Source organism: Embiotoca jacksoni, unplaced genomic scaffold (genome assembly GCF_022577435.1).
Source record: "Embiotoca jacksoni isolate LCO1_2020_lvr unplaced genomic scaffold, fEmbJac1.0.p SCAF_1, whole genome shotgun sequence".
Classification (NCBI taxonomy): Eukaryota; Metazoa; Chordata; class Actinopteri; family Embiotocidae; genus Embiotoca; species Embiotoca jacksoni.
Window position 1 is genome coordinate 288,814 of NW_027185229.1, and position 16,783 is coordinate 305,596.

Here is a 16,783-nt window from a genome sequence, read left to right on the forward strand (position 1 = left end):
GGTTAGTACTATCTGTGCATATTAATGTGATACTGTGGGTTAGTACTATCTGTGCATATTAATGTGATACTGAGGGTTAGTACTATGTGTTTTTTAATGTGATACTGAGGGTTAGTACTATCTGTGTTTTTTAATGTGATACTGAGGGTTAGTACTATCTGTGTTTTTTAATGTGATACTGAGGGTTAGTACTATCTGTGTATATTAATGTGATACTGAGGGTTAGTACTATCTGTGCATATTAATGTGATACTGAGGGTTAGTACTATCTGTGCATATTAATGTGATACTGAGCGTTAGTACTATCTGTGCATATTAATGTGATACTGAGGGTTAGTACTATCTGTGCATATTAATGTGATACTGTGGGTTAGTACTATCTGTGCATATTAATGTGATACTGAGGGTTATTACTATCTGTGCATATTAATGTGATACTGAGGGTTAGTACTATCTGTGTTTTTTAATGTGATACTGAGGGTTAGTACTATCTGTGTATATTAATGTGATACTGTGGGTTAGTACTATCTGTGCATATTCATGTGATACTGAGGGTTAGTACTATCTGTGCATATTAATGTGATACTGAGGGTTAGTACTATCTGTGTTTTTTAATGTGATACTGAGGGTTAGTACTATCTGTGTATATCAATGTGATACTGAGGGTTAGTACTATCTGTGTATATTCATGTAATACTGAGGGTTAGTACTATCTGTGCATATTAATGTGATACTGAGGGTTAGTACTATCTGTGCATATTAATGTGATACTGAGGGTTAGTACTATCTGTGCATATTAATGTGATACTGAGGGTTAGTACTATCTGTGTTTTTTAATGTGATACTGAGGGTTAGTACTATCTGTGTTTTTTAATGTGATACTGAGGGTTAGTACTATCTGTGTTTTTTAATGTGATACTGAGGGTTAGTACTATCTGTGCATATTAATGTGATACTGAGGGTTAGTACTATCTGTGTATATTCATGTAATACTGAGGGTTAGTACTATCTGTGCATATTAATGTGATACTGAGGGTTAGTACTATCTGTCTTTTTTAATGTGATACTGTGGGTTAGTACTATCTGTGCATATTAATGTGATACTGAGGGTTAGTACTATCTGTGCATATTAATGTGATACTGTGGGTTAGTACTATCTGTGTTTTTTAATGTGATACTGAGGGTTAGTACTATCTGTGCATATTAATGTGATACTGAGGGTTAGTACTATCTGTGCATATTAATGTGATACTGAGGGTTAGTACTATCTGCGCATATTAATGTGATACTGTGGGTTAGTACTATCTGTGTTTTTTAATGTGATACTGAGGGTTTGTACTATCTGCGCATATTAATGTGATACTGAGGGTTAGTACTATCTGTGCATATTAATGTGATACTGAGGGTTAGTACTATCTGTGCATATTAATGTGATACTGTGGGTTAGTACTATCTGTGTTTTTTAATGTGATACTGAGGGTTAGTACTATCTGCGCATATTAATGTGATACTGAGGGTTAGTACTATCTGTGCATATTAATGTGATACTGAGGGTTAGTACTATCTGCATATTAATGTAATACTGAGGGTTAGTACTATCTGTGCATATTAATGTGATACTGAGGGTTAGTACTATCTGTGCATATTAATGTGATACTGAGGGTTAGTACTATCTGTGTTTTTTAATGTGATACTGAGGGTTAGTACTATCTGTGTTTTTTAATGTGATACTGAGGGTTAGTACTATCTGTGTTTTTTAATGTGATACTGAGGGTTAGTACTGTCTGTGCATATTAATGTGATACTGTGGGTTAGTACTATCTGTGCATATTAATGTGATACTGAGGGTTAGTACTATCTGTGCATATTAATGTGATACTGAGGGTTAGTACTATCTGTGCATATTAATGTGATACTGAGGGTTAGTACTATCTGTGCATATTAATGTGATACTGTGGGTTAGTACTATCTGTGTTTTTTAATGTGATACTGAGGGTTAGTACTATCTGTGTTTTTTAATGTGATACTGAGCGTTAGTACTATCTGTGTTTTTTAATGTGATACTGAGGGTTAGTACTGTCTGTGCATATTAATGTGATACTGTGGGTTAGTATTATCTGTGCATATTAAGGTAATACTGATGGTTAGTACTATCTGTGTTTTTTAATGTGATACTGAGTGTTGGTCCGTTACCACTCTGTCTCTCTCCTCCTGGTTGGCCTTTGAGTTCTCGTTGCCCTTGTTGGTGCTGACAACCAGACTGACGGTTTTTCCTTTGACGTTCCCAAAGACGATGGACACCGTCCTTCCGTCCACACGCAGGACGCTGGCAGGCTGCTGGACACCAGTCTCCAGCTTTCCATCGTAAAATTCGTTGGATGGGAACTCACAGATGTCCTCATGCTGTGAAGGACATGATTAATAAAATGTAAATAAACATGTGGTAGGTCGATACAGATCAGAAGACCCCTTGAACATTCTTCTTATCATTTTTATATCATAATGTTAACGATGACATCATCTCAGTGAGATGCAGACGGAGTGAGGAACGTCCCCGACTGGCTCTCAGTGTTTGACTGACAGCACCATGGAGTCTATCCACACCTGAGAACTCCTCCATGGCCCTGTTTCTAACAGCTGATCAATACCTCTGATCTGAAAAGTTTTTTTTAAGAATATTTTGTGTTTTGAAATGAGTCTAAACTTTCTGAGCATTTCAGTTTCCATGGAAACCTGACACATACTTCTTATTGTACATATGACACAGTAGCACACGCGTGTTCTCACCATCCTGTACTGCGTCTCCAGCATCACAGCGCGGCTCTCGTGCATGGTGTAGTAGCGCTCAAACAGGGACTTGGCCATCCCAAGCTTCTTCACACGCTCGTTCCTCACGATGGGTCGCAGCTGTTTGTGGTCGCCAATCAAAACGATCTGAAAGACATATTAAAGAGATTAATAAATCATAAGAGACGATCAAGAGATGATCAATAAATGAGCTTCACAAGGCAGCGTTGCAGAGCTCCAAACTCTGGTGGTCGTCTTCATGAAGGCTTTTATCTCACTGAAGGATCCTTTAAGATCCCCAAAGTTACTGAAACCAACGTCAAGTGAAGAACTGAGAACCCTTAAAACCTTAGAGTCCAGTTAGAAGGTGTGTCACAGCTGACTTCAATCAGCCAATCAGATCATCTCTCCTCCTTTAAAGCCTCTGTGCTGCAGCGTGTTGTCAGTTGGTAATGAGTGAAGAAGGAGCCGGCCGACATCATCCAGACTTTAACCAGGAGGAACCTGACCGACTGGTCTGGAGGTTCAGGCTCTGATCTCTGAATTCATGGTTCTACAGTTGCCCTCCACACAAGTAAATTATTCACACTTAAAGCTCCCGATGCAACTCATTTATTAACAACACTGATGAAGAGCAAGGTGCTCCAAACATCACCGATGTTGTGTTAATAAATAGACTGATGTTGTTAGTAAATAGACTGTTGTTGTTCGTAAATAAGGTGGTGTTGTTAGTAAATAATATGGTGTTGTTGGTAAATAAGCTGCACCGGGAGCTGACCTGAAGAAGAGCATACCTTCTCAGGTTTGTTGCAGACCAGTGGGATCATGGCCTGAGGTTCAGTGGCCATCGCACATTCATCAATGAGGATCTGACGAGCGCTGACGGTCTTGGTGAGACTCGGAGTGGAAGCCTGAGTACATGTGCACAGAATGATGTCATGCTGCCGAAGCTCAAACTCCCGAGCATCTCTCAGAAGTTTTTTGTATCTGAGAGGAGAAACAATGCATGTAGTTAGAATAAAGTTCTTCAAACATCCGTCCAGCCTGCAGATAAATCCAGAGAATAATCAGAATGACAACATGTGAAGTTTGACTAACTACAGTCTGATGCTGCTTAAATAGTTTGATAAACACTTTCCAACATTTATCAAAAATATTAATATAATATATATATATATATATATATACATATTATTATATTATGTTAATATTAAAAATCCTGTTTAAAGAGGTGAAAGCAGGAACACCAAGCTGGAATCTTCCTTTTTTTTTTTTTTTTTTTTTTTTTACTGACAAACAGATTTTTTGAACATTTTCATTTTAAAAACTGAAAGAGACATGTAGTTCATGTGAACTTACATTTTGACCTCCGAAGCCATCAGCTGTGGTCCTTTCTTCTCTTGGGCCAGTTTGATGCGTTCGTCAAAAGCTTTGATTGGTTCCGAGAAGATGTTGTGGTCCTGTCGCATGCGGTGATGCAGAGTGATGCTCCTGAATGTGAAATACGACAGCGTTAGTTCATCATGAAGGAGATGTTTCAGAGTCTCGGAGGGCGAACTCGGTACCTGAGCTCCTGTTTGGAACGGTCCTGGCGAAGCGTCCTCTGGGAGAACTGTAGCGTAGGGTCTGGAAATGGGTAGTCCAGCATCTCCACCTGCTGGCTGTAGACCCGGAGGGGCCGGAGGCGGTCCTTAAACCTCATCAGGTACTCTGTGTTACAACAGACACACAGAGAACAACATGAGTACCACACAGAGGGGTCAGAGGTCAGCAGACACAGACAGTCACTCACCTGCTACAACATCCACAGACTTGTTGGACGGGCCGCAGTACAGAATCACCTGTTGCTTGTTCTTGTCCTTTGGGTCGGAAACCTTCCTTAAGTTCTGAGAGTTCTGCTGAAAGAAGCGGAACACGATGTGAACGCCCACAACGGTCTTTCCGGTTCCTGAGAGAGAAACGGAGAAACAGGATTAAAGTCTCTGCAGAGAATCTGCAGCATCAAGATGCAGCTGAGGTTCTGGTCCTACCAGGCGGGCCCTGGATCAGTGTGAAGGTGCTATGGAGAGCTTTATCCACAGCACGGTGCTGACTTGGGTTGAGGTTCGGGAGTCCGTCCAGCTCCCCCCTCACACCACGCCACCCTGCTTGTACTGCAAGCACAAGAAGACAAATGAGCATCTGTTGGTAGGTCTGTGTTCAGTCTCAGAGAATATTTGCTGGTGGATGAGTGTTGCTGGTGAACGTACCCTCTCTGGGAATCCTTTGGCCCAGCGCGACGCTCTGGACCAGTTCACAGGCGGATGTGATGTTGACCACCGCGCTCTCCTTCCGGCTACGAAATAAATGAATGAAAGAAAGTGTCAGCAACTGAATCTGTCTGTAAAGTGTCTGTCAGAGCAGGAGGATGTGAGCTTAAGAGATCACATGAACGACCTTTGAACTTACGACCTTTGAACTTACATGTTGGGCAGCAGCTTAGGGATGATTTCCACCGTGAAACGAGTGTTCCTCTGAAACACGCACTCAGGAATCGTCTCCATTGCCAGGTGCCTGACAAAGAAGTTCACTTGATGTCCGTTCTGGTCACGTGGTTGTGCCGTGGTGGTGACGCAATGGGCCACCCAGGTGAACATAGGCGGGTCCACCGCGGTCGAATGTTCCAGGGTCGGACTCAGCTTCAGACCTCGTCTCCGGATACACAGGAAACACTTTGCCAGGTCACATTCGATTGCCCATTGCTCGGTCCACTCCACCGGGAGGAAGAAGCTTCCTGTCAGCATTCCTTCCTGCACCTGACTGAACGCCACCACCAGGTTCTCAATGATGATGCCGTCGCTCTCGTCCACTGCGGTGGCGGCTGACTCCATGTCACACAGCGGTTTCCAGATGCGAATGTACTCCTGCGTGTCGCTGTACTGGATCCTGGTTGGGTCGTCTGCAGACGTGGAGAAGCAGGTGATGGGGCTGTGGACGTGCTCCACGCAGATCTCAAACTTTGGTTTGATGTGCAGCAGCTGCACGGCGGGCACGTGGTACCCTCTCCTCACCTCCGAGGTCATCTGCATGTGGAGGGTGTCCCCGGGCTGCAGAGGGTGCTGGATGTCCACCCAGTGCTTGCTCTGCTCCTCAGAGGACTCGGTCGGACCGACAGGAACCGCAGGCGACTCCGGAGCAGCGGTCGGTCTCTCCAACTGCTTCGGTTTGGCCTCAAGGATGAGAGACTTTGCATCGTCCAGCTTGTCTCCGTCGATGGCCTCGACAATCGCCCTCCACGTGGTCAGAGGGATCTCGGAGCAGGGACCCCAGTCGGACATCAGTTTCAGCTGCTGGTGGATCTGCATGGCGTCTGCTGCGTAAATTCTCCTCCTCCACCTCAGACAGATGCTGCGATGCTCTTTATCATAAACTGGCTGGTCCTCGAGCTGTAAGTCTTTGTACATGACGGACAGACTCACAGAGAATATGTTCTTGTTGAAAGGGAAGGACACAGAGAACCCATCTCCTTCGGGCTCCACGCCAACAACGAAGGCCAGCTTGGAAGCGCTCTGTTTCTTCACGCTCACTGCGTAGGACATCTGCTCGGCCTTCTGCTCGTACTCCTTGGTTTTCTTGAAGGTTTGTTCAAACTGACTGCACAGCGTGGAGATGTCTGTCCGAGAGTAGTGGACGCTCCCGTTCCGGATGACGGCGTGGAGGAGTCTCTGCAGGATGATGTCCATGTAGCGCCGGATGGGGGAGGAGGCGTACGTGTAGGACGGCAGGTTCAGAGAGTAGTGACCCACTTCTGCTTTGTGGCCAGACTTGGAACGGGTGACGTAAGCTTTACTGTAGTAGCGTCTGAACTGCTCCATGACAGGCTGCAGCAGAGGGTGGAGGTCGTCTGCAGCAACGAGGTCCACCATTTTGTCCGTGTCTCCCGCTCTGGCAGCGGACTGGATGTCTCGCCACACTTCGGTGAGGACGCGGAAGGTTTCACAGCTCGGGCTTTGGTTGTCGTGGTGAAATCTGTGGCGCAGATAAAACGAGAGAGGGATGAGGTCCCCGCAATTCTCCTGGAACTCCTGCAGCCTCTCAGGTGGGGCCTGACAGCGCAGCGGCGTGTGGTAACGGGTCTTTGGGGAGTCGATCAGAGTCTCAGATGCATGTTTGTTAAATAAGATGCTCAGCTCTTCGATCATCAGGTGAGCTTTACGTTTCCCCGCCACCCTGTCGTCGTCTGGCTGAGCGTACGCCCAGTCCACCAGCCGGGCCTTCCGCTGAGCTTTAGCAAAACAGTAAGCGGCGGTGACGCAGTCTGGCACCGACTCGAACCTGCGTCCCTGCTGGTACCTGTCGGAGATGAAGACTTCTGCCTCCTCATACGTCAGCTGCCGGTCGGAGGTGATGAGAGACAGCTGGAAGGTTGGCGCTTCGACCACCCGCTGTGTGTCCTTGTCCACGGTGAACATCAGAGACACCACCCTGCGCTCGGCTCCCGCCCGCAGACTGAAGTGTCCCGTGCTCAGGTCCTGGGGGAACATGTGGACCGGCCTGTGTCTCCCAGGGTAGAACGAGGACCCACGTTGTTTGGCCTCACGATCTAATTCCCCGTCTGGACTCACAAAACTAGCCACGTCGGCGATATGGACTCCGAGCTCGTAGCGGTCTCCGTCCTCCCGGATGCTGATGGCGTCGTCCAGGTCTTCTGCTCCGTTTGGATCCACAGTGAACGTGATGACGTCACGCAGGTCCAGTCTGAGCGCTTCGTCTTCGTCTTCATTGGTTAAGGATGTGGCTTTGTCTGATCTGTGTGTGTTGTGTGTAACTTTGAACTCTTCGTTCAGGATCTGGAGTCCGTTCATCAGACTCGCTGCGACCGGGAGGACACGCAGCACGTAGCCCAGCGGGTAGAAACAGGTCTCCTTCCAGGAGATCACCTGCACCATGAACACGTAGTTCAGCCTCAGGTTCTCCTTGAGGCGCTCCTCACCTTCAATCTCCCACTGTCCCTCCACCTGCCTCCATATGGGCAGGAAGTGGCGCCTCCGCTTGTGGATCAGGATGCGTATTTTGGGCTCAGTTCTTGTCAGCGGTATCATCGTCCTTTTGATGAATTTACTGTTACAGTTCGGCCTCCTCGGCTTGCTATGATCTTCGTCCTCCAGCTGACACACCAGAACCCGGGCCGACTCTTCTTTCCTGGTGATGTTGACCACCCGGGCTGTCTGGAGGACCACCTGGTCTCCGGTGAAGGCCTTCCCCAGGTTCTCCCTCCCCTTGATTGCAATGTGTCTGCTGGGGTCGTGGAAGGGAACCACATAGCCTCTCTTGTGCGACTCTCTGAACATCGTCCCCTGCTGGAAGTTGTGCGGTTGTTTTCTAAGCAGCTCTGAAACGCCCCCGTCAGCGTGGGATGCTCTGGACCGGTTCTGATTCTGGTCTTCAGACTCCTCTTCATCACAACTGTATTTCTCCTTCAGCTGTTCATATTCATCTTCGAGCTCCTGAAGGATGGCGTCGCTGGCCGTGAGTGTCTCCTCAACACGCTGCGGCCTCTGAAACCGGGTCGTTTCCAGAACATCTCTCTCGAAGAACTGTTTGGTGAAGTGTTGCGGCGCGGCGCTGCCGCTGCTGATGCAGTGGTCAATGAAGCTCTTCCAGATTCCTGAACACTTCCCAAAGCAGCAGAGAGCAGCAGCGTCTCCCACCACCAGAACCTGGGACTGAGCCCGGGTCATCGCCGTGTTCAACACGCGGGCGTCGTTGAAGAGCTCCAAGCCGGCCAGGTGGGACGGGTTCAGGCTGTCGCGGGTCTGCACGGCCGTCATGACGACCGCTCGGAACTGTTTTCCTGGTGACAGACGAGGAGAATTTTCGGATGTAAAATTATAGAAGCGTCTATAAAAGGAAATCAAATGGCAGATAAAAAGGTCTGAGACGGAACGGATCCTGCAGGAAGTAGAGTTACTGATCAAGACCGGCAGATCCACACGTTAACGGAACCGCCGGAACCAGAACATTAGGAACGCTTAACACATTCTGATGAAGGTGACTGATCGTCCTGCTCCGTGTGCAGCACCGTGCTGCGTTCAGGGACACTCTCTCCCTCGTAGCATTACAACATTTGAACAGTAAGACAGTTGTTCAGGTCAGCTTCACTTTATGTCTGACATAATAATAATATAATAATAATAATAATCCTGCAGCAGGTCTCAATAAGAAAATTACCCTGAACGTTGGCCAGGTTCTCCACGTGGACTCGGCTGAAGCTTTTCTTAGAGAGAGCTGCTCGGATCCGTCGCACCTGAAACACGAATCAGAATCCTGTTATTAAAAAGTTTAGTTTGAGGTTGGTTAGAGGTTAGTTGTTAGAGGTTAGTTAGAGTTTAGTTTGAGGTTGGTTAGAGTTTGGTTAGACGTTAGTTGTTAGAGGTTAGTTAGAGCTTAGTTTGAGGTTGGTTAGAGGTTAGTTAGAGGTTGGTTAGAAGTTAGTCATTAGAGGTTAGTTGTTAGAGGTTAGTTTGAAGTTGGTTAGTAGTCATTACAGGTTAGTTAGAGGTTAGCGGTTAGTTAGCGGTTAGTTAGCGGTTAGAGGTTTGTTGGAGGTTAGAGGTTAGTTAGATGTTAGATGTTCATTAGAGGTTAGTCGTTAGAGGTTAGAGGTTCGTTAGAGGTTCATTAGAGGTTAGACCTTAAAGGTTAGTTAGAGGTTAGTCATTAGATGTACGTTAGAGGTTTGTTAGAGGTTAGAGGTTTGTTAGTGGTTAGTTAGAGGTTAGTTGTTAGAGGTTAGTTATAGGTTAGAGGTTAGTGGTTCATTAGAGGTTAAAGGTAAGTTAGAGGTTAGAGGTTCATTGGAGGTTAGAGGTAAGTTAGAGGTCTGTTAGAGGTTAGTTAGAGGTTAAAGGTTTGTTAGCGGTTAGAAGTTACAGGTTCATTAGAGGTTAGAGGTTAGTTAGGGATTAGTTGTTAGAGGTTAGTTAGAGGTAAGCTAGAGGTTTACCTGAACCCCCTCCGACAGAACACACACTGATGTCTGGTCTTTCAGTCCCCACGTTGGCGGCCATCGTTCAAGGACGTCTTTCACTGCTTCGATCACTGCGTCCACTTCCTGTCTGTTGTACCAGGACATGGACGCCGTGTCCAGGAGACACTCTCCTCTGACGTGGGTAAACTTGAGGGCGTGGCCGTCTGCAGGAGCTGGAATATTTCCCGAAGCTTTGATGACATCGTTCTTCCCAACGTAGAAGTTGGTGGAGACAAAGTGTACGATCTCGGCGGTGGAGCGGTAGTTTTCACTGAAGATGATGCGGCTGCTGAGGGCTGCTTCACACCGCTGGCCCTGGTATAAGTGGAACAGGCGGGTGAGGAGAGTGTGATGTGAGCGCTGGTCGTCCTCCACGGAGAAAAGCCTCGGACCCATCTGCATGTGATCTCCGGCCAGAACCAGCCGGGTGTTTGGACCGCCGAGACCAAGCGCCATCAGAGCTTCACACTCGAGCATCTGGGAGGCTTCGTCGATGAGGATGTGGCTGAAGAATCCTTCGGCCAGCTGCAGCTCTTGAACGTGTCGGGCCATCATTGTGGTCGTTATGACGACGTTGTGGCGATCCAACGCAGCTTTGGTCGGTGGGAGAAAAGATGTTCCATCTTCAGACCGGAAACAGTATTTGAGAGTGACCTTGTCGGTGGCAGAAACGGCGGTTCCGTGTTTGTTGGCTTTGATCCGAAGAGGCTTCAGTGAATCGTTGTCACCGCTGATGAAGGGATGAAAGTGATCTCTGACGTACAGATCTGCAGAACTGACAGGGAACACCTCGTTCATGAAACAGACTGAGAATGAACGAGTGAACGTTTACCTGTTGGTTCAGACTGACGATGAATGAGTGAATATTTACCTGTTGGTGTGCGTGCAGATCAGAACCTTGTTGTGCGGCTGCCTAATCAGCTCTCTGGCTGCTGTCGCCAACGTCAACGTCTTCCCGGTTCCAAACGGGCCGTAGATGAGGAGCGGAGCCACAAACTGTTGGGCGCCGGACCTCCCAGTGATGAAGTGGACCGCCGACTGCTGCTTGGTGTTCAGCTTCTCATAGAGAACATCACTGATGGGAACCGCACAGTTGTGCAGGTCCGGTAGAACTCTGCGTGTGTCAGGCAGCAGGTCCACGGCCTTGTGCAGGGTGCAGAAGCTGTGGCGGTCCAGCTGGAACTGGACCTCCATCTGGTACAACCCGTCGGCTCTGAGTGACAGGTCAGAGCAACACTGTTTGGACAGCAGCAGGAACATCTGGTTCTCGGTGGTTCTCAGCATGCTGGCTTCATACACCTTCGGACCGCTGGACGGGGAAGGAGCGATCAGGCCACAGTGGACGCTCCGCTTCAAGACCTGTCCCTCAGGACTGTCCACTGTCAGAGGACAACGAGTCGGGACGACACAGAAGAGATGTCCCCGAGGAGACACGTCCATCCCAGACTGAGGACTGGACAGAATGTCCCGTGTAGAAACTTCTCCACAAACATTTAGTCTGAAAGAAAACCAGCAGAGACAGAAGTTTGTAGAGATTCAAAACACAGCAGAACAACATCAGAAAGTGTTCCTGAACACAGCACGCCAATGCTCACACAGCAGAACAACATCAGAGAGTGTTCCTGAACACAGCACAGTGATGCACACACAGCAGAACAACATCAGAGAATGTTCCTGAACGCAGCATGGTGATGCACACACAGCAGAACAACATCAAAGAGTGTTCCTGAACACAGCACGGTGATGCACACACAGCAGGAGGAAGCACATAACTTCCTCATGAAGCTTGTTGATCCTGCTCTGATTGATCATCGTGCTGCGTTCAAGAACTCTCTGAACCTTCCCACCACCTTGGTTCCGTTACCTTGACACCAGCCGGTCCTCTGCCTGCTCCTCGTCATAAAGGAACCGGTGCATCCGTTCCCGGTAGTTGTCCTTGTTCAGAGGTTTGTGGTCGCTACTGGAGGATGTAAACAGGAAGTTGATCTGTGGAGGTTTGTAGTTGTTCAGCAGCTGCTCCTCCTCCTCCGTCCTGGACGAACACGGGATGATGACCCGGTTCCCTCGGTGCCAGCGCTCTGCGGGCTGAAAGGTGGTTCCGTGGTTCACAGTTGGCTCTGACGGGTCGTCACATGACAGCTGGCCCACTCTGACCTGGAGTTTCTTCAGGAGAACCGGTCTTATGTCAAAGTCCATTACTAACCACTGCTGGTACCGGCCCGGGTGGATGGAGATGAAGGACAGGGGGATGGTGTAGGTGGTGTCCTCAGTGAGGAAGCGCTCCCCGGGGGAGTAGATGCAGGGGTCAGAGGGGCTGTCGCCGAGGAAGAAGGAGGCTCCAGGTTCCTGCTTCAGCAGCGCCACATGGACCAGAGTCCTCTGGAGGCACAGAGAGGCAGGTCAGAACACCAGAACACTCAGCCCGCAGCTCTGTGGGGCTGATGGGAAATGATCATTAAAACACAAATGTTCACTTTATAATGAGCATGTCTCTGTCCTGCTGACACACAGCCCACAGGTTCTGTTCTGTTGGTTCCCCATGAGATCCAGAAGGTTTTCTCACAGGAACACATTTCCGTGGTTACTGTGAGAGGTGTCAGGAGTCAGGTGCCTCTGGACCAGCTGACTGAAGAGACGGCGGTCAGAAGGACTTACTGTCACTCACACAGGAAAAAAGACTGAACATCCAAATAAAAGAACCTCGGTCTCAACGTGGAAGCTCCACTTCAGCATCTCGTTGGTCTTCTCACACATCACGCTGATATCTTCATCACAGGACACGATGACATCATCCACGTGTTCAGACATCTGTTCAGAGTTGTGAAAACATCATTTAGGTTGATGAGATAAAAAAAATGATTCCACCTCAACCACCATCAAGACATGTTATATTTACCATGCTATATTTACCGTTAAGAAATGTTATACTTATCATGTTATATTTATCATTAAGACATGTTATATTTATCATGTTATATCTATCATTAAGAGATTTTATATTTACCATGAAGACATGTTATATTTATCATTCAGACATGTTATATTTATCCCTAAGATATGTTATATTTATCATGTTATATTTATTATTAAGACATGTTATATCTATCATGTTATATTTATCATTAAGACATGTATTATTTATCATGTTCTATTTATCCTTAAGACATGTTCTATTTATCATGTTATATTTATTATTAAGATGTTATTTATCATGTTCTATTTATCATGAAGACATGTTCTATTTATCATGTTCTATTTATCATTAAGACGTGTTATATTTATCATGTTCTAGTTATCATGTTCTATTTATCAATAAGACATGTTCTATTTATCATGTTCTATTTATCCTTAAGACATGTTATAGTTAAAATGTTCTATTTGTTATTAAGACATTATTTATTGTTCTTTTTTATAATTAAGACATGTTCTATTTATTATGTTCTATTTATAATTAAGACGTGTAATATTTATCATGTTCTATTTATCATGAAGACATGTTCTATTTATCATGTTCTATTTATCCTTAAGACGTTATATTTATCATGTTATATTTGTTATTAAGACATTGTTTATTGTTCTTTTTATAATTAAGACATGTTCTATTTATTATGTTCTATTTATCATTAAGACGTGTAATATTTATCATGTTCTATTTATCATTAAGACATGTTCTATTTATCGTGTTCTATTTATCCTTACGACATGTTATATTTATCATGTTATATTTATTATTAAGACTATTTATTGTTCTTTTTTATAATTAAGACATGTTCTATTTATTATGTTCTATTTATCATTAAGACGTGTAATATTTATCATGTTCTATTTATCATTAAGACATGTTCTATTTATTATGTTCTATTTATCATTAAGACATGTTCTATTTATTATGTTCTATTTATCATTAAGCCGTGTTATATTTATCATGTTCTAGTTATCATGTTCTATTTATCATTAAAACATGTTATATTTATCATGTTATATTTATTATGAAGACATTATTTATTGTTCTTTTTATAATTAAGACATGTTTTATTTATTATGTTCTATTTATCATTAAGACGTGTTCTATTTATCATGTTCTATTTATCCTTAAGACATGTTCTATTTATCATGTTCTATTTATCATTAAGACGTGTTATACTTATCATGTTCTATTTATCATTAAGACATGCTATATCTATCATGTTATATCTACCATGTTCTATTTATCATGTTATATTTAGCATTTAGACATGTTACAGTATATTTATCATGTTCTATTTATTATTAAGACATTATTTATTGTTCTTTTTATAATTGAGACATGTTCTATTTATTATGTTCTACTTATCATTAAGACATGTTCTATTTATCATGTTCTATTTATCATTAAGACATGTTCTATTTATTATGTTCTATTTATCATTAAGACGTGTTATATTTATCATGTTCGAGTTATCATGTTCTATTTATCATTAAGACAAGGGTCTCAAACTTAATTTACTTGGGGGCCGCTGGAGGCAGAGTCTGGGTGAGGCTGGGCCACATCGGGTATTCCACAAGAAAAGCTTTGTTAAAAAAATTCCAATCTTCTCAAATGTCTTTATTTTTATTTTTTTAACACAAAATAAGATGAAAAAATAAATAAACAAATTAAGAATTAATAAGTAAATAAGTAAATAAATCAGTAATAAATAAAATAATAATAATTAGATTTCTCTAGTCAGCAACTATGTGTGGTTTCTTCAGTCTTCTATATCTGCTGTATTCAGATTTAAACGTCTTTATTAACAGTTCTTTAACCTCAATGGGTTCTTCTGAACATGAATTGTCCTGAACATGAATGGAACATTGAAGAACATGAACTGTTCTTCTGAACATGGCTTCTCTTGCCTACTCCTTGCTGCTGGAAACCTGGCAGCGCTTCCTCTCGCATAGCATCCCTGGTATTTTACATACTCCTCAGCATGTCTAGTTGTGTAATGACGTTTCAAATTGTATTCCTTGTGCACCCCAACTTTCTCTGTGTAAATAAGACACGTTGGGGTGCCCCTGTGCTCAACAAAGAAATATTGCATCTCCCACTTTCCCTGGAATTGTCTGTGCTCATCACCAACCTTTCTCTTCACTGCAGGCTTTGAAAAAGACATGTTTGGGGCTGTGGAATATATTTTAATTCCACTTGGTGTCACTGTCGTGTTTAGCCGTGTTTATGACATCATATAGAAATATATGTAGTGTTCATCGTGTGAGGCAATGCAAATAAAAAAATAATGACCCCCAAATAACGGTGCGACCCTATAATTGGTCCGGGTTATCGGGGACTGTTATTGCCGACGGACAGGTGTCGGTATGTGACTGCAGACCACATTAGGCTACATTATTTCCTTTCTTTTATCTCGCCGCGTACGCATCACTTTGATTTATTTTGTCAGAGAGAGACATATATACGTATAATGTCCCGCTGGGCAGCAACTTAAAAAACTTTTTTTTGGAAGTGTTGTGAACGCAGCGCGCTGGGACGAATGTCCGCATTTGCCTAATAGAAACGAGACAGCCAGCCAGGCACGGAAGTAAACTCTCCATGGCAACGCTGCTGTAACTGTCACTCATTGAGAAATGTTGCTCTGATTGCATCGAGCCCGGTCGATGTCCCGCCCCCGAGATCCATATACCCCACCGTGATTGGTAGGTTCATTCAGCTCCGCACACAACACTGTAAAGTGCCATTCATATAAAACTCGCGGGTCGCACTAACATTAAACTTTCATATTAAGGTGGGGGCCACAAAATATCGTTTGAGACCCCTGCATTAAGACATGTTATTTATCATGTTATATTTATCATTCAGACATGTTCTATTTATCATGTTCTATTTATCCTTAAGACATGTTATATTTATCATGTTATATTTATTATTAAGACATTATTTATTGTTCTTTTTATAATTAAGACATGTTCTATTTATTATGTTCTACTTATCATTAAGACATGTTCTATTTACAATGTTCTAGTTATCATTAAGACATGTTCTATTTATTATGTTCTATTTATCATTAAGACATGTTCTATTTATCATGTTCTATTTATCCTTAAGACATGTTCTATTTATCATGTTCTATTTATCCTTAAGACATGTTATATTTATCATGTTATATTTATTATTAAGACATTATTTATTGTTCTTTTTATAATTAAGACATGTTCTATTTATTATGTTCTACTTATCATTAAGACATGTTCTATTTACCATGTTCTAGTTATCATTAAGACAAGTTCTATTTATCATGTTCTATTTATCATTAAGACATGTTATTTATCATGTTCTATTTATCATTAAGACATGTTCTATTTATCATGTTATATTTATTATTAAGACATTATTTATTGTTCTTTTTATAATTAAGACATGTTCTATTTATTATGTTCTATTTATCATTAAGACGTGTAATATTTATCATGTTCTATTTATCATGTTCTATTTATCATTAAGAAATGTTCTATTTATCATGTTCTATTTATCATTAAGACATGTTATTTATCATGTTATATTTATCATTAAGACATGCTATATCTATCATGTTCTATTTATCATGTTCTATTTATAATGTTCTATTTATCATTAAGACATGCTATATCTATCATGTTCTATTTATCGTGTTCTATTTAGCATTTAGACATGTTCTATTTATCATGTTCTATTAATCATTAAGACATGTTCTATTTATCATGTTCTATTCATCATTAAGACATGTTCTATTTATCATGTTCTATTTATCATTAAGACGTGTAATATTTATCATGTTATATTTATTATTAAGACATTATTTATTGTTCTTTTTATAATTAAGACATGTTCTATTTATTATGTTCTACTTATCATTAAGACATGTTCTATTTACCATGTTCTAGTTATCATTAAGACGTGTAATATTTATCATGTTCTATTTATCATTAAGACATGTTCTATGTATCATGTTCTATTTATCCTTAAGACATGTTATA

The 16,783-nt window shown here is 43.0% G+C and overlaps 1 protein-coding gene across 1 annotated transcript in view; it reads right to left on the minus strand.

The window, feature by feature from the left end:
• LOC138200264 (3'-5' exoribonuclease HELZ2-like) overlaps positions 1–16,783 on the minus strand; it is a 72,877-nt gene that overhangs the window by 30,146 nt on the left and 25,948 nt on the right. The window contains exons 4-17 of the mRNA XM_069152841.1: positions 12,497–12,604; positions 11,661–12,175; positions 10,668–11,294; positions 9,773–10,571; positions 8,998–9,073; positions 5,251–8,620; positions 5,037–5,122; positions 4,818–4,940; positions 4,580–4,735; positions 4,353–4,497; positions 4,147–4,278; positions 3,582–3,774; positions 2,788–2,934; positions 2,194–2,403 (exon numbers count right to left, since the gene is read on the minus strand). Coding sequence (XP_069008942.1) covers positions 2,194–2,403; positions 2,788–2,934; positions 3,582–3,774; positions 4,147–4,278; positions 4,353–4,497; positions 4,580–4,735; positions 4,818–4,940; positions 5,037–5,122; positions 5,251–8,620; positions 8,998–9,073; positions 9,773–10,571; positions 10,668–11,294; positions 11,661–12,175; positions 12,497–12,604 — 6,687 coding nt within the window. The remainder of the gene's footprint in view (positions 1–2,193; positions 2,404–2,787; positions 2,935–3,581; positions 3,775–4,146; positions 4,279–4,352; positions 4,498–4,579; positions 4,736–4,817; positions 4,941–5,036; positions 5,123–5,250; positions 8,621–8,997; positions 9,074–9,772; positions 10,572–10,667; positions 11,295–11,660; positions 12,176–12,496; positions 12,605–16,783) is intronic.